This window comes from Taudactylus pleione, unplaced genomic scaffold (assembly GCF_031769625.1).
Source record: "Taudactylus pleione unplaced genomic scaffold, aTauple2 ptg001559l, whole genome shotgun sequence".
Classification (NCBI taxonomy): Eukaryota; Metazoa; Chordata; class Amphibia; order Anura; family Myobatrachidae; genus Taudactylus; species Taudactylus pleione.
In genome coordinates this window covers 636,049-659,125 of record NW_028285956.1, presented here as the reverse complement: position 1 = coordinate 659,125, position 23,077 = coordinate 636,049, and the positions used below count along the sequence as shown (strand labels likewise).

At 47.7% G+C, this 23,077-nt stretch overlaps 1 protein-coding gene across 1 annotated transcript in view; it reads left to right on the top strand.

Annotated features, from left to right (window-relative positions):
- KMT2A (lysine methyltransferase 2A) overlaps window positions 1–23,077 on the top strand; it is a 104,708-nt gene that overhangs the window by 31,819 nt on the left and 49,812 nt on the right. The window contains exons 19-24 of the mRNA XM_088464002.1: window positions 1,909–2,009; window positions 3,742–3,879; window positions 4,061–4,219; window positions 5,826–5,943; window positions 6,184–6,262; window positions 14,542–14,708. Of these exons, the coding sequence (XP_088320128.1) occupies window positions 1,909–2,009; window positions 3,742–3,879; window positions 4,061–4,219; window positions 5,826–5,943; window positions 6,184–6,262; window positions 14,542–14,708 (762 nt within the window). The remainder of the gene's footprint in view (window positions 1–1,908; window positions 2,010–3,741; window positions 3,880–4,060; window positions 4,220–5,825; window positions 5,944–6,183; window positions 6,263–14,541; window positions 14,709–23,077) is intronic.

Genomic DNA, 23,077 nt, shown 5'->3' with positions numbered 1-23,077 from the left:
CTGGCATTCTTTCTTGCGGTTTCTGTGGATGCGGTAAATGGGTGCTTCCAATGATTGCATCCATATTCCCACAGTCATGCTCACATGTCCTGCCTGGCCAATAGGCGCAAGGAGTGCCCTATTTAATGCCTGTCTGAAGCTATGCTCATTGGCAGAACAACACTTCTTTCCTAGAGATCAGTATCCTGGCTTCAGTTGCTTCAGTCTCCAGCTAATTGCATTCCCAAGTGCATTCTGAATCTGACTAGGTACACACTAGATGTTATGTTGTACAAACCGGCAGATCAGACTGACATAAAGGGCACATCATCTAATGTGTTCCCACTATGTCGCTGGCTATGCGCGCTCCCACGCGACATCCGCGCTCTTCAGCGACATCCGTTGGTCCCTATGTGCAGGGCCGATGGGGGATGTCCTTAGGTGAGGGCCATGCTGTCGAATGTAGCATGGCCCCCACCGCTGCTCGGTCGCTACCCACATTGGCAAGTGTGTATGCACTTGCCGATGCCGGCGGTCCCGTCGCTGCTAATGTCGGGCTGGGTACACATCGTCTAGTGTTTACTCAGCATTAATCTACAGCTCATTGCATTCTGGAGTGTATTCTGAATCTCACTTAGGGCTATGTTTACTAAAGTGCAGATTTTTAGAAGTGGAGATGTTACCCATAGCAACCAATCAGATTCTACTTAACTTTTATCTAGCACCTTCTAGAATCTAGAATGATAATAGCTAGAATCTGGTTGCTATCGGCAATATTTCCACTTCTAAAAACCTGCACTTAAGTACATATACCCCTTAGTCTCTAGCTAGTTGCATTCCCCAAGTGCCTTCTGCATCTGACTCTAGGCCTGAATCAAAGATGTATACAAACCCGATTGTTTGTGTTCATCTACGATTGTACAACTGCGAGTTGCCCCCGTTTTGGAGGCTTTCCGGGCCCTGGGGACTTCCTGGATCCATCTGTCCAGTTCCAGCTGCCAGGCTGAGTATGTTTCAGCTTATGCAGCCTGGCCAAAGCAGCAACCATCCATAGGGATCCCAGACTGTGTATACGGACGCTGCACTCGGATCGCAGTTTTTTTCTACAATGAGTGCTTGTTGTAAAATAAAGTAATAGTTAAAATAACTGGGAGATAGATATTGTGATTCAGCATTGAGCAGTCTGAACAGGAAATCATCCCTCATACGCCACCTAACCTGGTTTGGGATAGTTACAGCATGTGAACATCTACCTATGGAGAAGTGTTATTTTGTATTCCAGATCCCCTAAGTTTCGGCCATAGAAATAGTTTTGGGTGAAGTTAGACATTAATATTACATTTCCCAAACATTAACTCCAACAGCTTGAGAGTCTGTTATCTATGCTGGTTCATAAGGGTGAACAGTTCTACTCATGCTTAGTGAATACTCCACCTTTGTTGGCATCCTAAACCCTCCCTAGCTGTCCTGTGGTACAAGTGGACTTTTCGAGGGCTTACGTTTTTAAAATGTATTTAATTCTGTGAACTAAATATGATTCTTGTTTATTTTCCATCCTTTTCTTGTGATTCTGTCCTCCTATACATTACAAATTCATGTAGATTTATTGTTACATCTAGTTAACCCATCTGAAGAAATCAAGCTGGTCTGCATGACTCCTGTGCTGCGTTTTACAAAAGCTCACTTTTCTTATATAAATATTTGAACAGCCATATCACGTAGCAGATGTGTTGGTTTTCCAGCCATTCTTTGTAATTGTGCATTCTCTAGTTTGATGCGGGATGGGTATTTAGTTTGCAATTACATTTTTTTCACTTTATATACAAAATTTTTTTTTTGTTTGCACCTCTAAGTTGATTTTGCATGTGTTATTATGGTATTGATACTTTCTGACATCCGCCACAGCGGTTTGTTTACCTATAACCATAGATATCAGCAGGGAAGAGAGCCCGGATCTGCCACCTCCACCTGGTGTAGAGGATAACCGCCAGTGTGCCCTATGTCTGAAGTATGGCGATGACAATGCCAATGTAAGTATGGCTGCTACTGATAAAACAAGGCAGTTTCCCAGTTTAATTCCTTTGCTGTGGTCCTTGACAGAATATTAATATATTATACAGTCCTTTCTAAATCCGCTATCTGAGGACACTTAAGGCTTACCATCAGATATGAACTATGATTGGCCCACACATCTTGCATCTTGCAATTTGCTACCAATTAGTGGCCTTATTGGCTTTTGGAATTCTGTTATGTATCAGCATCTGTAGACTGTGAATAGAGGGGTAGGCCTGAGGGGTCTGAGTAATGAAGAAGCAAACGTGACCTCTGCTGTATTTAAATTGCCACCCATGTGCGGCCTGCAGACATCAACAACTTTGTCCCAGTCAGCATCAAGACTACACTCCACTCACTCAACCACTCTTCCCCCATCATACATCTCATACATCATACGGTCTCCTTCCCACCCACTCCGCTCTGACAGTGACTTAATTTCCTCTATGATCACCTTCACCACTTCTCGCCATCAGGATTTCTCCTGTGCTGCTCCCATCCTCAGGATTGCCCTCCCATGCCCAATTAGACTTGCATCCAGCCTTACAACCATCAAATGGGTGGTTAAAACGATTTCCTCATAAAAGGCTCCCAGCCCCACCCTGTCTTCTCTCCACCCTCTTCATTCCCAAATCTCCGCCCCCTCTTCCTCTTTGTGTCCACCCACATCCCCTCTAGAGTGTAAAATCTTAATTTTGTTTTCTTTGTGTAATTATGTAATTTGTGGGTTGTAATTATGGATTTATATATTTGTGAACTTGTCTGTAATTGTCTAAATTGTTCAATATTTTGTTATTTTATACCTTTCATATTAGTATTATTATTATTATCCTTTATATGGCGCCACAAGTGTTCTGCAGTGCCTTACAGAGTACATAAAATAATAAGTGAACAAGAAACAAGTAACTTACAGTACATTACAATGCAGGACAAGGACATGGTTTATATACGTAGCTGCAGTAGCGATTAAAACACTCACAATAAGCAGCAGGGAGTTGGCAGTCACGTGTTAGGTGCCCTTGTGGGGAGTAAGGAGTAGAAGAAAATGTAAGAGAAGCACATGAGGGAAGAGATCCCTGCTCGTGCGAGCTTACATTCTAAAGGGGAGGGGCGACAGACTGGCGTGACACAGATGGGGTAGATAGGGAGGAAAGACCATGAAGTGGGTTAGGATGAGAGCTGGAAGGCCTTGATGAAGTAGTGGGTTTTGAAAGCCAGTTTGAAGATTTGTGGAGAGTCTGAGAGGGAGAGAATTCCAAAGGTAGGGAGCAGCGTGGGCAAAATCTTGGAGGTGGGAGGAAGTAATCATTTGGCAAGAGAGGCGGCATGCATTTGTTGAGCGAAGTGGACGGGCAGGAGTGTGAAGGGAGAAAAGGTCAGAAATGTAAGTGGGAGAGGATTTGGTGAGGGCTTTGTAGGCGAGTGTAAGAAACTTGAATTGGCACCTGAAGGGGAAGGGGAGCCAGTGTAGGGCTTGAAGGAGAGGGGAAGCAGATGTAGAACGTCTGGAGAGGAAGATGAGCTGAGCAGCAGCATTGAGGACCGCTTGTAGTGGAGAGATGTGGGAGACTGGGAGGCCAGTTAGGAGAAGGTTACAGTAGTCTAATCTGGAGAAGTAGTGGAAAGTGTCTGTGATCCTACCTTTGTAAGTGGTCAAGTTACTAGTTTACTGAAATAAAATTATTATTATTTTTTTTTTTTTCATTCCAGGATGCTGGACGTCTGCTGTACATTGGACAAGATGAGTGGACGCACATTAACTGTGCTTTATGGTCAGCAGAGGTGTTTGAGGATGACGACGGCTCCTTGAAGAATGTACACATGGCAGTGATCAGAGGGAAGCAGTTGGTAAGTTTACTGTGTGCTACACTGTGGCCTGTAGTGATATAACAAATACAGAGTCTGCGCTAAGAATGTCAAACTACTTTTGGAGGGTTTCTTTGTTTTATTACCCACGTTTCTGTATCTAGCAGTTTCCCTATGTCTCTCATATTTCTCACTGCCATTTAATGCTCATTTTTTTCCCCAGAGGTGTGAGCATTGCCTGAAGCTGGGTGCCACAGTTGGCTGCTGTTTGACTTCCTGCACAAGCAATTACCACTTCATGTGCTCAAGGATTAAGAACTGTGTATTCCTGGAGGATAAGAAAGTTTACTGCCAGAAACACAGAGACCTGATCAAAGGGGAGGTGAGCAATTGTCCCATGTGATGGGCATTTTATGGCGATTCTCTTGAGAGCTCTTAGAGGCAGGATTATATCTGTAGTAGTTGACATTTATGTAATTTATGTTAATGTTTTCATCGCAGAGCAAATTGCTTGACTGCAGAATGTTATGAGTCAGTGTTTCTCTGTGGCTTGGGCAATATTTAGGGAGTATGCTGAAGAGTAAAATAATACAGGAATTTCAATGACCTCTATGTACCCGAGTCATCAAAAACATTTACACTGTGGCAAAACTTTGTGATTTGTATGTATGGGCAGCACAATCTGCACTGATGGAGTATAGAGAGGGTAACAGGTGCCCGGCATTCCCCCTATCCAAGTATTAATCCCGCATATCTGACAGAAAAGGGTCTTTGCTGCACTACAACTTGTGACCATTATGCTGAAATACCAAACTTCAATATTGAGAATATGGTTCTCTCATGCAGAGTAATGGAACAGGGTTTTATATAATGTCAACATAAACCAAATGAGTACATATATGTATATACACCCAAGGGAGTGCTGAATGAATTGATAATAAATGTAATGCATATATAACATTACATGTAAATACATCAATAAAATTAAGTTAAAATATACAGTATAACCACTGATGACTGGCAAATATTAGTTGCTTGAAAAAGGTCATTCAAAGCATCCTGTGGAAATCCACTAATGGTATAGAAACTTGATTAGCAGAACCAGTGTGTTAGTATGATTTGCATCCATATAGTCTCACCACTCTTAGGGAATCCTGAGCAAAGGCAAAGTCCCCAGATAGTACAAGTGGTAGGGCAATCTTCTGTGAATTACGTTCCCCGTCTGGTAATCAGAATCGCCGCTTGCCAATGTGATGACGTCAGCAGCAGTGGGAGCAACACATCAGTGCCCAGATATGAGAAGAAGGCACGACTCTTGCTTAAAGAACGGAGGTTTTGCATCTGTAGCACCACAATGTTTAAACAGATCCACTTGTCAAGCAGCCAGTATTAAGTCCACAAACTTAACTTGTTTCTCCGTTATTAGACCATACAATGGTTTCCTCAGAAGATAAAGATCTTTTTAATTCACAGAAGATTGCCCTACCACTTGTACTATCTGGGGACTTTGCCTTTGCTCAGGATTCCCTAAGAGTGGTGAGACTATATGGATGCAAATCATACTAACACACTGGTTCTGCTAATCAAGTTTCTATACCATTAGTGGATTTCCACAGGATGCTTTGAATGACCTTTTTCAAGCGACTAATATTTGCCAGTCATCAGTGGTTATACTGTATCTTTTTAACTTAATTTTATTGATGTATTTACATGTAATGTTATATATGCATTACATTTATTATCAATTCATTCAGCACTCCCTTGGGTGTATATACATATATATACTCATTTGGTTTATATTGATCTTAATTGAGTAGTGTCTCCAGCACTACTATTGGGAGCTGCTATATAGCTAACAATTGGTTATTATTGTATTTTATTGGTTGCGCCTAGTTTTTATACATATATTTTTTGTTTTTTTATATAACGTGTGTGCTGGTTTATCTAGTGTTCTTCATGAGTTACAACAATCCTTTTTTGCTTTGTAGGTTGTAGCAGATAACAGTTTTGAGGTTCTCCGAAGAGTTTTTGTGGACTTTGAAGGGATCAATCTGCGCCGGAAGTTTTTGAACGGCTTTGAGCCAGAAAACATACACATGATGATTGGTGAGTGAATGGAAACTGCTGATAACAAACATTGCAGCTAAGGAGAACTTTTTCTTCTTTCTTGCAGTATCATCCTCCTCCTTCTTCGACTACTTCTTCTTCGACTTCGACTTCTTCTCCTTCTCCTTCTTCTTCTCCTTCTTCTTCTCCTTCTCTTTACATAGGCAGCCCTGGCCTGTGTCCTCTGGGTTCATTACACCCTTTTGGTCTTTCCTCACTGCCCCTTCTTTGTTCTCATAGGTTCTATGACTGTAGATTGCCTTGGAATCCTGAGTGACCTATCGGACTGTGAGGAGAAGCTTTTCCCCATCGGCTATCAGTATGTTTCTCGTATTGTACTCCTCCTTCCCCATACCTCTTGTAAAACCCCATTCATTTGGTTTTCTGCTTTTATATAGAGAAATACTGTGTGCCAAGATTCCTCCTATATGCATTTGATGCATCATGCTCCTTTGCATAATACATACATTATAAGCTCTAAACATTACACTCAAAGGTAACAGTGTGATTTCAGATTAATGAAAAATTAAGGATGGATTTTATATATTTCTACTTCAGGGTCCATAGGGAGTCCACAGGGTTGACCTTGGGGTATAGGTTGGGAACCAAATCCGGGCACCACGCAGTTAAAGCTTTTAGCTCTCAGGATGCACTTGGGTCCACTCTCCCTATAACCCCGCCCCCCAGCCAGAGGCACCTCAGTTTAAGTTGGTGCCCGGCCGGAGTCGGGTCACCGTTACTGCAGGGGGGCTGCTTAGCAGCCCCTAAGCTTAAAATTTATTTTAAAAGAGTTTTATTTAATTTTTTTTTACTACTCTTCAGAGCGGCAGCATCAGACTGTCCAATGGACGTCTGAGCTGCCGCTCCTACACCCCGCCGGCGCTGCGACGCCAGCGGGACCCCAGAGTCCGTACTAGCCGGGCTCTGGAGGAATCCCTGGGCTGCTGCCGGATCGACGGGGACAGGTAAGTCGCGTGGTCACCGCTTGCGGTGACCCGCGTGTACATGCAGCCTTATGCCTCCGGTCTCTGGGGACAGACCGGAGGCGCTAGCGGTGGCGGCGGGCTCCCCCTCCATGGAGGCATACCCCGCGTGTCCACAGCCCACCAGGGATTATAGCGGCAGCAGGAGCCGGCATCCCGGGGGGTTAATTGCTAGCCAGGGGAGGAAGCCTTCCCTGTCTAGCGGCTCCTCCCCTCAGCTCAGCGCGCCTTTCAACACGCAGTCTGGCGTCACTGAGCTGCTTCCTCCGCGGGCCACGCTTCTTCTGAGGTCTCCAGTGGCCATTTTCTCTCTGTGGTGCTGCAGAACTCCTAGGATGTCAGTGAGCCCAGTCCCCCTGCGTACCTGGCCATTTTGGGTGAGTGTACACAGCGCTATAGCCTTCCCAGACACTGAATCTGGGCAGTTGAATGTAGCGACATTGTGCAGTATATTATATGTCATGCAAATGTATGTATATATATTTTTCTGCATTGTATGTGACTTATGCTAGTGCTGACTGTCTGCTTTTTCTCTCACCTGTCAGTGTATATCTATCCCTTTTCTTTATCTGCCCTAATACAGGTGTACCTGGGGTGGTTCTGAGGCCTCACATATATATACTTGTTAATATCTGTGAGGTTTGTCACATACTGTTGCGTGCTGCACGTTGCCATATTTTAGATGGAACTGTGAGTTGCATACGCTGATAATGGGTCCCTGCAGCTAATCTTAGCGTCAGTCAGGACCGGTATGGCGCTGCTTAATACTTCCGTCAAGATAGTCTGATATATCTGACTAGGAGATTGCACACGATACTGCACCCATTATTGCTATCCTGCAAGTCATAGCCTGCAGGTAGTAGTGCGGAGGATTTTAACTTAGAAAGGTTTATGTATGCGGCACCATCTGGTGCCGGGCCCCTTGCACGACCCCCTTAAATGGCGGTTTATTTCTCAGGATCCTCTCCTTTGAGGATCGCCGGGCGGGCCCCATTGTCGTCACTCGCTTGGAGTTACTTCACCATACTGCCCTTTTGAACTCGGGGTATCTCGCAATTTCTTGCAATTTACCCCTGTGCAACAGACTATCGCTCCCCGCCGGGATTTTTCACAGTACATGAATTACCTCCGATACCACATCGGTCTGTCATTCCCCTTGCAGGGATTACCACAACGGCCACCCTGGTGGATGTCGTTTTATACGAAATACTAATTGGCGTGATATACGCCCTGTGGTTACTTCCCAGTGGCTCTGCCGTGAACTGGATGGTGTATTCGGCTCTTTCCCTCTCACATGGGGGGAGCCGATTTCAAGTATTATTATCCCTGTTTTGGGGCTGGTAGCCAGGTTCATTCTGGATATAGAGAATGTCGATCCTGCACCTGTATCATACATCTCCCGTTTTCTGCCCAGCGGGTGGATCTCATAGCGGGAGTCTGGCTGTCGCCAGATACGAGGAGTCACAAAGGCCTCCTGTTTCCCATTCCCTGAGGGTCCTCACAAGTAATGGAAATCCCCTTCTGGGATGGATTTGTATGTTAATCGTCGGGTTACAGGCATTAATACGCCTCCCATCCCGGCCTGGACGGATTTTATGGATCCGTAGGTGGTAACTTTACCTGAAATCACTGTACTCGTTTTCAGGGCCTGTTGCCCGTCCTACCATGGCCATCGCAGGGTGATGCTTTTGTGACGTTTTTCCCCTCCAACACGTCTGGGGTTCAAATATCTTTTGCCGCTCACATAAAATATGCGGTGGTCATATGTGGGATTACCTACATGGGATGCCGGTCTTCTAACTTTCAGGGTTTCGGCGGCGTCTGTATCCGCCGCAATACCCTATGGCTGCGTTATGGGAAAGCAGAGGTGCAGACTCCTTCCATGGGGAAGATCTTGTTTGGTCCTGACCTTGACAAGATCGTTGCATCATTGGCAGTATCACTAAAGGGGAGATACCGTCTTTAGCTACTCCCACTACATTCGGACTAACTCTGTTAAGTCTTTTTGTCCTCAGGGTCAGCCTAAAGGCCTGTTTTTTCCTAGGCTGTCGGCCTCCATGGGGGCCAACATATCCAGTACCGAGCAGTCCTGGACTTCCGGACGACCCTGTTTCTACACCTGAGGATATACCCTCAGCCTGACGGGACAGGTCTACATCTGGGGAATTCCAGAGTGAGGTACTGATTCTCAACGGCCTCTCATTGCTCAGGCGGCCTCCTCACAGGCATTGTTACACGGGCCCTTCTTCAGACCTGATCAGGGCCTTACAATCCCAGAAAGCTATACAGTCTTTGTGGTAAGCAGAGCTATTTCGGCCAACCTCACTATCTAAGTGAGGGACTGGTTGTTCTACTTTCTTTCTGGGGCAGTGACCGACTGGTCCTCATTTGCCTATACTCTGTCTCAAATCCCTGAATCAGATTCCAACGGTGCCTGGACTCAGGTGGAATCGTCCATGCTCCATCATCCGACGTTTGGAACCTGGGGATTTTATGGTATATCTGAGTATTCAGGATACGTACCTACGGGTACATACAGAGCCCTCTCATCAGCATGGGTTCAGGTTTGCTGTGCCACAGCAACACTTGTAAGTTTCGGGCTCTGCCTTTTGGGACTGTCCTCAACTCCACAGGGGTTTACCAGCCTTATGGATTTTCTGACAGTTCACCTGTTCAGTGTATCCGAATGCTCCTTTCTCTGGACGGTCTCCTGCTTTTAGCAGGATCACCAAGGTACTTTATCGCCAGGTCAGGATAACCGTGGCTTCTTCTCGGCACAGATAATTAGTCAACGGAGAAAAAGTCCTCCCTGCATCCCTCACAGGGTTTTCTTCATCTGGGAGCACTGCTGGATTCTCAGAATCTGAGAATTTTTCTGGCGTAAGACAAGATCTCCACTCTTCAACTTGGAGTGTGCAGATATCTACGCAGTCGACATATGTCATTACTCTTTGTGATGCGCGGTCTACCAGAGTGTCTACCTTTTGGTAGGGTGGAATGTGCTCAGTTCCATTCCAGGCCTTGCCATAATTGACTCCCCTCCAGATGGATCGAGTTTCTTCCATCGGATCGCTGTTCGAACGATGATACTTTCTCCGGAGGCGAGTCGGTCTCTGTCCGGGTGGCTATGGCCATCTCGTCCAGGGTGTTCTTTGCTACAGACAGTGTCTGGTCCGCATTCGTTTCGGGGCAGTTGGACGTCTGTCGCTTCTGCCCTGCCACTTAACTTGTTGATACTTTAGGCTGTCTTGGACCTTCACTCTGGCCTAACCCATATGTCACGGTAAACCTGAATAGGTTCAGTCCGACAGTGTCACAACAGTGGCTTCCATCTAGGCAACACTGGTAGTTGGGTGGCAATGTCAGGAATGTCATCCATTCTGACATAGTCCAAGGGTCTTCTCCTGGCCAACTCTGCAGTGTTTATTCCCGGAGCTCTCCATTGGGAAGCGGGCTTCCTCAGCCGTCACGACGTGCATCCTGGGGACTAGTCTCTTCTCCAAGAGAGGTTTCAACTCCTGGTGAGCAGAGGGGGCCTCCCTGAGGGGATTGATCCTCATGGCCTTCTGACTCGATCACACATTACCAGTGTTACAGTCCAGCTATAGGAGTACTGAAGCTACCTTCAGTGACTCTTTGTCAGTGAAGTGGTCCTTCCACTTTGTGTACCTGTGTCCTCCGGTCTCCCTTCTTCCTCGAGGTCTTCGGAAGTTTAATTCGAGACGGAGGGGCTTTCCTTCTGGGGGCTCCAGTTCGTCCCAGACATCACTGGTACTAAGATTTTCTGAGTCTCCTCATCGATGCTCCGTTCCTACTGCTTCACTATCTGGACCTGTTGTCTCAGGGTCCTTGTTTTTCCCTGGACCTGGATCGTTTGTCTTTGACTGCGCCCCTACTGTGGTCCTAGGGCTTCCCCTGCTCTGTCTTCATTGAGATGTTTAGAGCAGATAGGCCAGACTTTGCTGGGATCTGCCACGGACTGTGGCATACATAATTCTTATGGTATCATACCTGTCGATACGATCCTCCGGTGTCCAGGATTTCCAGATATTCTGGCATTCCTTCCGGCTGGCTTGGGTTTTACCCTTGGCCTGGCTTTCCTGACAGTGCGGATCTCTACACTGTCGGTATGGTTAAGATATGGAATTGCTCCGCTCTGGTATCCAGTTCATCCTTTGGGGTGTTTTCTGGATTATGCCTCCACTTGTCCTCCCTAGGGACTCCTGGGGATTAGTAGTGCTTCTTTGTTCCCTCCGGGGACAGTCAATGGAACTGCTGGTTGTGATAGCCTTTACATGGTCTATTGTTGAAGCTCTCTCTCTCTCTCTCAGGGTGTTTAAATCAACCAGGAGAGTGTCTGAATTGGGAGCGTTCTCATGTGGCTCCCTCTTCTGGAGGGCATCATGTCAGGGTGTGAGTTGCTCTCGCCCTGTGTTTCTTCTTAGAGTGGTTTTTAGGTTCCATATTATTCTGGAACTTATGGTACGGCCATTCAGTCCCCAGTCCTCTCGGCTGGTGTGGCCTCATTGACTGTGGTCCGGCCTCTTTGGCTTTATGTGATCCGTTGAAGTTCCTTATGGTAATCGGACTCCTTATTGGTGGTCTGCGGTTTCTGGTTTTCACAGGAAACGATGGCCGGCCTATAATGAAATGTTGGCTGGATGGCCTCGTATGTCTTCCTCAGGGGCCTACCCATGGGTGGGCATTTCTGTCGTTGAGGCTTGTTTTTTCTCGGGCCATGTAACCCTCGTGGGCGGCTCGTTGTGGCGCCTCGACTGTTTTGCCTTACTAGGTGTCCACGTGGTCTTCTGTCCATACCTTTTTAAGGTTCTAGGCATTGGTTTCCTTTGCCTCTCAGGATGCTTCCTTTTTTGGCGACGGATTCTCCTCTCAGCACAGGAGCGTCCCCACCCTTGGTTGAACTGCTTTGGGACATCCCCAAGGTCAACCCTGTGGACCCCCTATGGACCCTGAAGTAGAAAACAAGAGATATGGTAAGAACTTACCTTTGTTATCTCTGTTTCTACGAAGTCCATAGGGTCCACAGGGCGCCTGCCCTGACGCACCTGGCTTCATATGGACTGTGTTACTGGTCACCGGTTTCCCGTCTCCTTTTCTGTGAGTATGGTTCTAGAGTGTTCCAGTTTTCTCTCTCTTTTTCTCTCCTCCTCCGGCCTTTGGCTACTTACAAACTGAGGTGCCTCTGGCTGGGGGGCGGGGTTATAGGGAGAGTGGACCCAAGTGCATCCTGGGAGCTAAAAGCTTTAACTGCGTGGTGCCCTGATTTGGTTCCCAACCTATACCCCAAGGTTAACCATGTGGACCCTATGGACTTCGTAGAAACAGAGATAACAAAGGTAAGTTCTTACCATATCTCTTGTTATATCGCTACAACATCTCTTTCTATTTTATGATATAAAAGAAACTTTGTTCTCTTGTACGTTTCCTTTATGAACCAAAATAATTTACATCGCAGTGCGCGAACTAGCCCGATCGATCGGGAAACGATCGCTCGCCGAGCATAGACAGCCCAGCAGAGTCAGTGACAGGAGAGGTCGTCTGTGGGTGGTAACAGGGGCAGGCCACTAGCGGGGAAGGGGGGGTGTAGGTGCGAATTCCTGCGTGCCTGGGAGTCTTAACGCAGTTTCAGAGGCGTGCATAATTAGCAGGCAGCATCATAGTACACGTCACCTTGGAGTGCTCGCAGTGCTTGCAGGAGGGTATAGTCAACCTCAAGCGCAGTGTTCGTTTCTGATGGTACTTGATGGTTGCATACACTTCCTGGAGATGACGTGTGCTAGTGGTCGTCTTAAGACAAGCTGGTGGGCGTCTGCATACACAGGGCGGTCACACGTCAAGACATAGTGGGTGTGCTTATGGCTTGCCGTGCGATCGCCTGCCTTGCCGTCACTGAGCCGAATTTCCATACGCTGGGAGCGAGCGTACGCATCTAGCGAGCGGGTCTGAATCGAGCCCATAGATCGGTATTAATATAACAATTAGAGAAAAAGAAAAGTATCCATATTAAATTATACATGACGTAAGACACATGTTCACATTTATCTCTTTGTTTTAACATAGTTTGGGGTTATTGACTGGAATTTAATCGATTAGTGAAAACTCTGTGAGAAGACTGTATGCCTCAATAACCATGCTCATAAATTTATAAAACCAGGCAAGAGAAGGGTAAAAGCTAGAGAATCTGGGCAGGTTAAGTTAGTTAACGGAATGTAAAAATTGGGGGTCGTATTATGGGTAACAGCCTAATGAATCTCTATTCAATTTGCCCCACATATTGATGAGTAAAGGCCCCTACACACTAGACAATTTTTTCAACAATATGGCTGATTCCGATGCATCGGAACATCAAATCGCCAAGTGTGTACGCACTATGTGCGCTCCTGCTGCGTCGTCCATCGCATCTTCAGATCTTCCCTACATGCAGCTCAATCTGTCAATCTCGTTCACGATTCCCCGCAAATTGTGCAGTGTTTACGCACTACCGGACGATCAGGCGATATGGTTACATTGTATAGTTAACGATATAACCACCAAACGATGCAAGATATATCGTTTGGGAGTTTGCACAGTGTGTATGCACTATGTAGTTTTTCCGTGAGTTCAAGGGAAATCTAGACGATCATCACATCGTTTGCAAGTCGTCTAGTGTGTACCTAGCTTAAGAGTACTCTCTTCACACCTCAAACTCCTAGCGTAACTTGGTACGGACCTTTTTAAGGCTCAACTACATTACTAACTGTTAGCTGCATTACTCGCCACCTTCACTGCCCAGATGATTTATTTCCACAGAAGTGGGATCCTTGCATTTCAGCTGCTGTAACCATGAGGTGCAGAAATCCTCTTGCTTATCATTCGCTTCAGATATATCTTCCATTGTCATGTAAAAGTTGATTCTCGTGAACCAATCTTTTAGAGTTGGATGAGAGGAAGATATCCATTATGGTATTTGCTGGATTATTTAAATGCTTAAGAATTATTTGATACCCTAAACCAGTTCAGAAGACAGAATCCTGGATCATATGAACCTCACTCCCCATTATGATTTTTGCAATATTGAAAACTCCCTTCCAAAAAGCCAAAATATGAGGGTAATCCCACCAATGCTGTAAGGGAAAACCTACTGCACTATTGCAGAATTTTTTTTTTTTTTGTCTTGTTTCTAATTGAAGGTTTAATTTTCACCTTATGCTGCATATACACGGTCAGATTTGTTATCAGATATGAACGATAACGATTGTAAAAATCGTTCATATCTTTGACATGTAGGGCATGCATCGACCAACGATGCGTGCGCCCGCATGTCAGATAACGATATCTGACATCGACTATTTGCAGTCAGATATGGACGATTTCATTCATTTAAATGCTGTCAGAAATTGTTCATGAAATCGTTCGTAAAATCGTTCAAATCGTTCATCTAGCAAGTCTGATCGTATGTATGCACCATAAGACTGTTGATGGATGGACATCACTGATGTAGCTGTGTACAGGAGCACGTTCGATCTGTTCCTCTGTATGTACAGTCAGAGCCTTGCTTCTTGTGAATATTCACAGTGTCTTAATTTCACAGTGTGTGATTTTGTCCCCTTTGTAGATGTTCCCGTGTGTACTGGAGTACAACCGATGCCCGGAAACGTTGTGTATATACATGCAAGATACTGGAGTGTAGGCCGCCTCCTGCCGAGCCTGATATCAATAGAACTGTGCATCACGAAGAGAATCGCACTATTGCTCACAGTTCCCCACTCCGTGAAATCCATGGTAAGGTCCAAAAGGAACTAAGGCCCTCATTCAGAGCCGCTCGTTAGCGGCAGTACGCTCGTTCCGAGCGATGTTTGCACATCTGCGCATGCGTACGGTTTTTAGTACGCATGCGCGAACCAGTCAGTGCGGCCAAAAATCGTTGGTACGCAATATAGCGAGTGCCTGCTATTTTGAATGACAGAATGAGGCGTATGTGGGTGGTAACAGGGGAAGGTGCTTGAAAATGGGGAGTGGAGATCCGAACGCAGGCGTGCTTAAAGGTCAAAACGGGCGTTTTATGGGTGTGAATATTTAAAACAGCAGCGTCATTGTTCACGTCACTGGGTTATTTTATAGCCAGAACTGCTCGCAAATTTGTGGTAGCAAACACCAACCACAAGAATAGCGAGCAGTTCATACGCTGGTCGATGTACTCGATTAATCTAATAAATAGCGGACATGACGTAGGATGCGAGCGGCCAGGGGGCGTTTTTAACAAATAAACGAGCGTATGTTTTGCTCGCTCGTTCAGACTTAGAGGTGTGAACAGACTACAATGTGCGTACGGATCATTTGAATAGCCACCCCTTGTTTTTAAACGAACGACCGCAAATAGCGAACGGCTCTGAATGAGGGCCTAAGTTTTTGTGGGAGCACACTGAAAAGTGGCTGATATTAAACGGTAGTTAAAATCAAACACTTTGTTAGTAAACCATGTTATACTTTGTGCTGGCGGGATAAAATACATTTTAATTTGATGGCAGAAAAGGTGAATAAAGGCCAAAGAGTTGTATAGGTTAGCATTTCTGGCAGAAATTGTTCCATATAGTGTGTGTTACATTTTTAGGTGTTTACTTACCACAGTACACAGCGATATATGTACACTCTTACACTGTCCTGCTCTTCGTCCACTTAGTCCTGTCTCTCCTGTCAGCGTTTCTTCCCTGTGTTCTTACTCCCCTTTAAGTAGCCTTAGGGCCATATTCAATTAGGTACTAATATTCGCGATTGGGGAAAAGCATTCACCGATGTGTAGTTTTCGCTGCATTTGCCAGTTTTGATGCAATCTTTTTGCATACTTTCTCAATGCGCACTTCCGCTTTTCGCCCTATTCAATTCCAAAACACGAAAACGAATATGTGCGAAAACTGCAAATGGCGAAACTGGAAAAGTACCGCATATTTTAAGGAAATCAGTCTGTACCCTATAAAAAGCCTAACAGGCTGGAAATCAATATAAAAGTGAATTAATAGCCCTTTTAAAAGTATTTTGGGTTCTTAAATCGAGTTAAATGGCTGTTATATGCATATTTGCATAAGTGTTGAAAAATTATATAAAGCAATTTCTTTAGAAAAAGTGGTAGTTAAATTGGGGGTACATTAAAATGGGTGTTAGTATATTTTTGTGGCTATAAAGTGAAGTTTTACATCTTTTGAAAAATACACCTCCTGCAGCCACCTGCAATCCTAAAGACACCTGTCCCATCCATACAGCACCCAAAATACACGACCCAGTACTTTTAAATCCATTTTCCTACACATTTCACCCCAAAAATGACATGATTAGGGGGAATTAAGCTCATTTTAATTTTTTTTGCCTAATTAGTCATATGAGGGGGTGTCCAAAGGATTCTGAACCAAGTCCCCACATTTCATAGACACAAATGTTGCTAATTTTTACACCTGCCTGTGAGGTGGTGAAAGCTTTTTGCCAGTCTCTGCCTATAGAATTGTCGCACGTGCGAAAACTCCGGGAATTGAATAGCGCGATACGCTGGTATGCGCGAAAACATTGAATCGGCGAACGCTTTTCGCGAAACATGACTTTTCGCACCGAATTGAGTTCGGCCCTTAGTGTTTCATACATTATACTCCTACATTCTGTCTTTCTTTAACAGAACTCCTCACAAATCCATTGGTTTTAGAGTGCACACAGATCAGGCCACTGTGGTAGCCTAATGTAAATTTTCTGAATGACTGCAGTAAAGGCTGCCCTGCACTAGGCACTACAGAGCACTAGGGGGTGACCTCCAGGCAGTGTCTGCTGTAGTAGCTGGGTCCTTGTTAGTGTACATACCATGGCACCTCCCCCCTGTTTTTATCTACTCAACTGAAATTCAGTCTATGCAGACATTGCCAGCAGCTCCTGTTCTTCTTTGTGTCTCAGTATGCAGAGAAGTACTGTTGCTGGAGTGAGATTGCATATAAGGGATGCTCTGGTAATATTCTGCACTTTACAGTGGCCTGCACAATTATTAAATCTCCTAAAAAGTCAACAGAGATGCTTGTATTACAAATGACACTTGCACAGATTGTTCCAGACAGTATATTTATTGCAAACCAGTATGCTCCTAAGTTAAATAATTCATTATTTGTCTGTTGACTTTTTTTTTTTTTTGAAAACTAAGATACTGCTTGCATAAGTATTCATCCCGTGTTTATATAGATGAGACACTTGACTTTCAGTTAGAATCTGTCTGTGAATCAGTAAAAATGGACCGTTTTTATAACAAAAACCCCCCTAATTCAAATAACATTGGTCATACTGTCAATCTGAAGGAAAGCTATGAAAATGAAAAACAAGCGCATTCTAGAAAAACGAGAGTTCAAAAATACCCTCCACCTGTCTACAAATCTTCAAACGGGCTCTCAAGACCCACTACTGCATCACAGCCTTCTATCTCTTATCCTAACCCGCTGCTACATGCTCCTTCCTTGTTATCTACCCCGGCTGTCTCATCCCTGCCTGTCTGCCCCTCCCCTTTTAGAATGTAAGCTCTCTCATTCAGGGCTCTCTTCCCTCATGTGCTTCTGCTTCCCTTACTCATATTCTCTACTTCAGGGTCCATAGGGGGTCCACAGGGTTGACCTTGGGGTATAGCTGGATCTGGATCCACGGGCACCACGCAGTTAAAGCTTTGCTGCTCCCAGGATGCACTTGGGTCCGTCCTCCTCTATACCCCGCCCCCGAGCCACAGGCACCTCAGTTTTAGCTGGTGCCCGGCCGGAGTCGGGTCACCCTGGCGCAGTGGGGCTGCATAAGCAGCCCCTAAGCTTTATTTTAATTTTTTAAAGATGATTTTATTATTTTATTTTTTACTATCTTCAGAGCGGCAGCATAAGACTGTCCATCTGGACGTCCATGCTGCCGCTCCAACAGCCCCGCTGGCGCTGCGATGCCGGTACTGATCCGGGGATTGCAGCGGGACCCCGGAGTCAGTGCTAGCGTGGCTCCGGGACCTCCCACAGACTGCTGCCGGACGCACGGGGCCAGGTAAACCGCGTGCAGCGCTGTCAGCGCTGCACGCGGGGGAAGTGTAAATGCCATCTTCATGCCGCCGGTCTCTGGGGACAGACTGGCGGCGCTAGTAGCGGCGGCGGGCTCCCCCTGCAAAGGAATACCCCGCGTGACCGCTGGACCACCAGGGTGTAAGGCCGGCAGGGAACGGCGTCCCTCGGGCTCCATTACTAGCAGGGGAGGCAGCCTTCCCAGCTTGAGCGGCTCCTCCCCTCAGCCTAGCGCGCCTTCTCTCAAGCGTGCTGGCGTCGCTGGGCTGTACTCTCTCGGCCACTCCTCCTCTGAGCTCTCCGGCGGCCATCTTCCCAGGCAGCAACGCAGAGCTCCCAGGCAGGCTTCCAGTGGACCGGTCCCCCTGCGTACCTCTCCCCTGATCAGAACAGTGTTCGCAGCGCTATAGCCCTCCCAGACACTGAATCTGGGAGGTTGATTGTAGCTGAAGGTGCAGTGAGTATACTTCTCTGCATGGTATGTGACTATTGCTAGTGCTGCTGTCTGTGCTTTTTCTAATTACTGTCAGCTTTTTACCTATCCCTTTCCTTCTCCTACGGCCCGCAGGTGCGTGGGGGAGGGGTGTTCTTTCTGTGTACCTCACTTTTGTAGATCAACGTATTTGTGAGGTCCGTCACATACAGCGGTGTGCTACTCAGTACCAGATTGTGGGCTGTTTGTGTTGCATACTTGGGAGTGCGTGGGTGTTGTACGCCTTACCTCGTTTCGGTGATACATGTTTATTGCAAAAAGTTTGTGTCATGTCTGATGAGAATGAGCGCTCCGAGGCTCCTGTGTTGTTTTCCTGCTGTCGCTGTTCGGCAGGGGTCGACGGGGCGGACTTGTCTCAGGACGGTCTGTGCGGGCTAAGTCTTCCATTAATGTGCCGGCATTGGTTAGGGCGGTGCGGGCCATCCTTCACATTGAGGAGGATGTGCCGACCCCCAGGTCAAAGTACCCAAATTTTAAGAAGGCAAAAGTAGCTTAGACGGTTTTTCCCCTGTCCGACCAGTTCACGGATCATATGGCAGGGGCATGGCAGTTGCCCAGCAAGAGGTTCCAACCGCAGAAGCGGTTGGCTTCGAACTATACGTTTCCGGAGGCTCATTGCAGGAAGTGGGAAACTCCGCCCGCGGTGGATTCCCACGTTACCCGCTTAATTAAAAGCGCTACGCTGCCTTTGCCGTCGATCTCCTCCTTGAAAGATCCCACGGACAGGAAAGTGGAGACTTGTTTAAAGTCTATCTACTCTCTCTCGGGAGCGGTGGCACGTCTGTCCATGGCCATCTCTTGGGTGGCTAAGGCCATCGAGAGCTGGGCCAACGCTTTGGAGGATACCTTTCCGGAGGATGCTCCGGAGATCCAGAGAGCGTTGATAGGACAAATGAGGGATGCGGCTTCCTACATTGGGGAAGCATCGTTAGATGCAAGCCTGCTGACCTCTCGGGTGTCGGCTGCAGCGGTGTCGGCGCGTCGGTCCTTGTGGCTGAGGTCTTGGAGAGCTGACGCTGACTCCAAAAAGGGACTGGAGGCCTTACCTTTTAATGGGGAGTTGCTTTTTGGTCCAGACTTGGACAAAATTGTGGACACTCTGGCTAAATCTAAATCAGCCTTCCTCCCTTCGGCTTCTGCACCTACCAAGGTACGGAGCTCTGCCTTTCGGTCCTTTCGGGTTCAGGGCAAGGCAAAAGGTCAGTCCTTCCCGAGGCAGTCGGCAACCAAGGCCGCTTCTAAGCCCAAGAAGCAGGCCTGGAGTGCCAGGCGCCTTTCTTCCAAGCAGGAAGATAAACCTTCTGCATGATGGGACGGGCCTCCCTCTGGGGGACCCCAGAGTGGGAGGCCGACCTCTTCAATTCGCCCAGTGCTGGCACAATACCACCACGGATGCCTGGGTTCGAGAAGTGGTCTCCCAGGGGTACGCCCTGTCTTTTCGACACAGACCGCCCCACCAGTTTTTCTGCACGAGTCTTTCTCAGGATACGACAAAGACTTTACAGATTCAGGAAGCTATAGAGTCCTTGCTGAAAGCAGGGGTCATTGTTCCCGTTCCTCAATTACAACGAGGGACGGGGTATTATTCGTCTCTGTTTCTGGTGCAGAAACCCAATGGTTCTCATCGCCCTATCCTCAACTTGAAGTCTCTGAACAAATTCCTCAGAGTTCCCAAGTTCAGGATGGAAACGTTACGTTCCATCATTCTGGCGATGGAACCGGGGGATTACATGGTGTCCCTGGATATCCAGGACGCCTACCTCCATGTTCCGATAACACCTTCGCACCAGCGGTATCTGAGGTTCGCTATCCTTCAACACCACTATCAGTTCCGGGCGCTACCCTTTAGTCTCTCCACGGCACCGAGGGTGTTCACGAAGATTATGGCGGTCATGGCCGCACATCTTCGGAACCAGAATGTACGGCTGCTGCCGTACCTGGACGACCTCCTGTTGCTGGCGAGCTCCCCGGAGGTACTGCTTCAACATCTCCACCTGACGATCGCTTGCCTGCAAGCGCATGGGTGGCTGATAAATTGGAAAAAGTCCTCCCTGATTCCATCTCAGCGGATGGTTCATTTTGGAGCCCTGCTGGATTCTCGTCAGCAAAGGATCTTCCTGACTCCGGAGAAGGTCTCCTCCCTGCAGCTGCGGATACACAGTTGTCTGAGCAGTTGCCGCCTGTCGGTCCATTCGGCTATGAGAGTTCTGGGCTCCATGGTGTCAACATTCGACATGGTAGAATTTGCCCAGTTCCATTCCCGGCCCCTGCAGGGGCTGATTCTATCGGAATCGAACGGGTTGCCTCACCGGATCTGCTCTCAGTTGCTGGTGTTGTCCCCGGAGGTTCGGCAGTCTTTGGCTTGGTGGCTTCAGACAGCTCATCTGATCGAGGGGAGCCCCTTTTGGATCCCGGACTGGGTCTTGCTCACGACGGATGCCAGTCTTCGGGGTTGGGGGGCAGTGACCGGCTCGTTGTCACTTCAGGGTCGTTGGTCTGCGGAAGAAGCTCTTCTTCCCATCAACATTCTGGAACTGCGGGCAGTATACAGGGCCCTGCAGTCGTCCGGTCCCGCTCTTCACAGAAGGGCGGTTCAGGTGCAGTCCGACAACGCCACCACGGTGGCATATATCAACCACCAAGGAGGAACTTGCAGTCGGGCAGCGATGTCGGAGGTGTCTCGCATCCTTGCTTGGGCGGAGTGTACATTACAGCGATCTCGGCAGTCTTCATTCCCGGAGTCCTCAATTGGGAGGCGGACTTCCTCAGCCGTCACGACGTGCATCCCGGGGAATGGTCGCTTCACCCAGAGGTGTTTCAGCTACTCGTGGACAGGTGGGGGCTGCCGGAGCTGGACTTGATGGCCTCCCGTCACAATCACAAGTTGCCCGTTTACGGGTCAAGGACCAGGGACGCAGGCGCCAGTCTGGTAGACGCGCTGTCGGTGAAGTGGACATTTCACCTGGCGTATCTGTTTCCTCCGATATCCCTGCTTCCTCGGGTTCTGCGGGAATTCAAGCAGGACGGCGGCACGCTCGTGCTGGTGGCTCCGGCGTGGCCCAGACGTCCTTGGTACTCCGATCTGAGGTGCCTCTCCATCGACGCTCCGTACCTTCTCCCTCAGCGTCGGGACCTGTTGTCTCAAGGGCCCTGCCTTTACCCGGATCTGGGTTGGCTGTCTTTGACGGCGTGGCTCTTGAGACAGCCGTCTTGAGGTCTAGGGCTTTCTCCAGTTCGGTCATTGGTACCATGCTTAGGGCACGCAAGCCTGCTTCTGCACGGATTTACCACAGGGTGTGGCGCACTTATTTTCAGTGGTGTGAATCCAGAAACTATGATTCTCAGGTATTCCGGGTTTCCAGAATCTTGGAGTTCCTTCAATCAGGTTTGGACCTCGGCTTACGCCTGGCCTCTCTGAAGGTTCATGTGTCTGCTTTGTCCGTGTGGTTTCAGCGATGGATTGCTACACTACCGGATGTTCACACCTTTTTCCAGGGTGTTCTCAGGATCCAGCCTCCCTTCGTGCCTCCTGTTGCTCCTTGGGACTTGGCGGTGGTGCTACGGGTCTTGCAGGGTCCTCCTTTTGAGCCTCTTGAGTCGGTGGAGCTCAAGTGGCTGACGTTTAAGACCGTTTTTCTTCTGGCAATTGCTTCTGCCAGGAGGGTGTCGGAATTGGGCGCGCTTTCCTGTCGCCCTCCTTTCCTGATTTTTCACCAGGACAGAGCGGTGCTCCGCACTCGTCCTGAGTTTTTGCCCAAAGTGGTCTCGAAATTCCACATTAATCAGGAACTTGTTGTGCCAGCTTTTCAGTCGCCTGACCTTTCAGCTGGTGAGGCTTCCTTAGATGTAGTCCGGGCACTTAGAATCTATGTGGACCGGACTGCTTTGGTTAGGAAGTCTGATTCATTGTTTGTCCTCTTCGGTTTTCACAAGAGGGGTTGGCCTGCCAACAAGCAAACGTTAGCCTGTTGGCTTCGTTCAGTTATTTGTGAGGCTTATGCGCAGGAGGGTTTACCTGTGCCAGCCTCTGTTAAGGCTCATTCCACTCGTTCTGTGGGTCCCTCTTGGGCTGCTAGACGTGGCGCCTCTGCTGTTCAGCTGTGTAAGGCGGCCACTTGGTCTTCAATTCAAAAGTTTTTGAGGTTCTATGCGTTTGACACCTTCGCCTCTCAGGATGCATCCTTTGGGCGCCAAGTGCTCCTTTCAGCGCAGGAGCGTCCCCGCCCTTAGTTGAACTGCTTTGGGACATCCCCAAGGTCAACCCTGTGGACCCTGAAGTAGAAAACAAGAGATATGGTAAGAACTTACCTTTGTTATCTCTGTTTCTACGAAGTCCATAGGGTCCACAGGGCTTCTAATGGGCTGTGTGGCTGGTCACCGGTTTTCCGTCTCCCATTTCTGTGAGTATGGTTTCTTGTGTGTTCCAGTCTTCTTTCTCTCTGTTTAGTCTCCTCCTCCGGCCTTGGCTGCTTACCAACTGAGGTGCCTGTGGCTTGGGGGCGGGGTATAGAGGAGGACGGACCCAAGTGCATCCTGGGAGCAGCAAAGCTTTAACTGCGTGGTGCCCGTGGATCCAGATCCAGCTATACCCCAAGGTCAACCCTGTG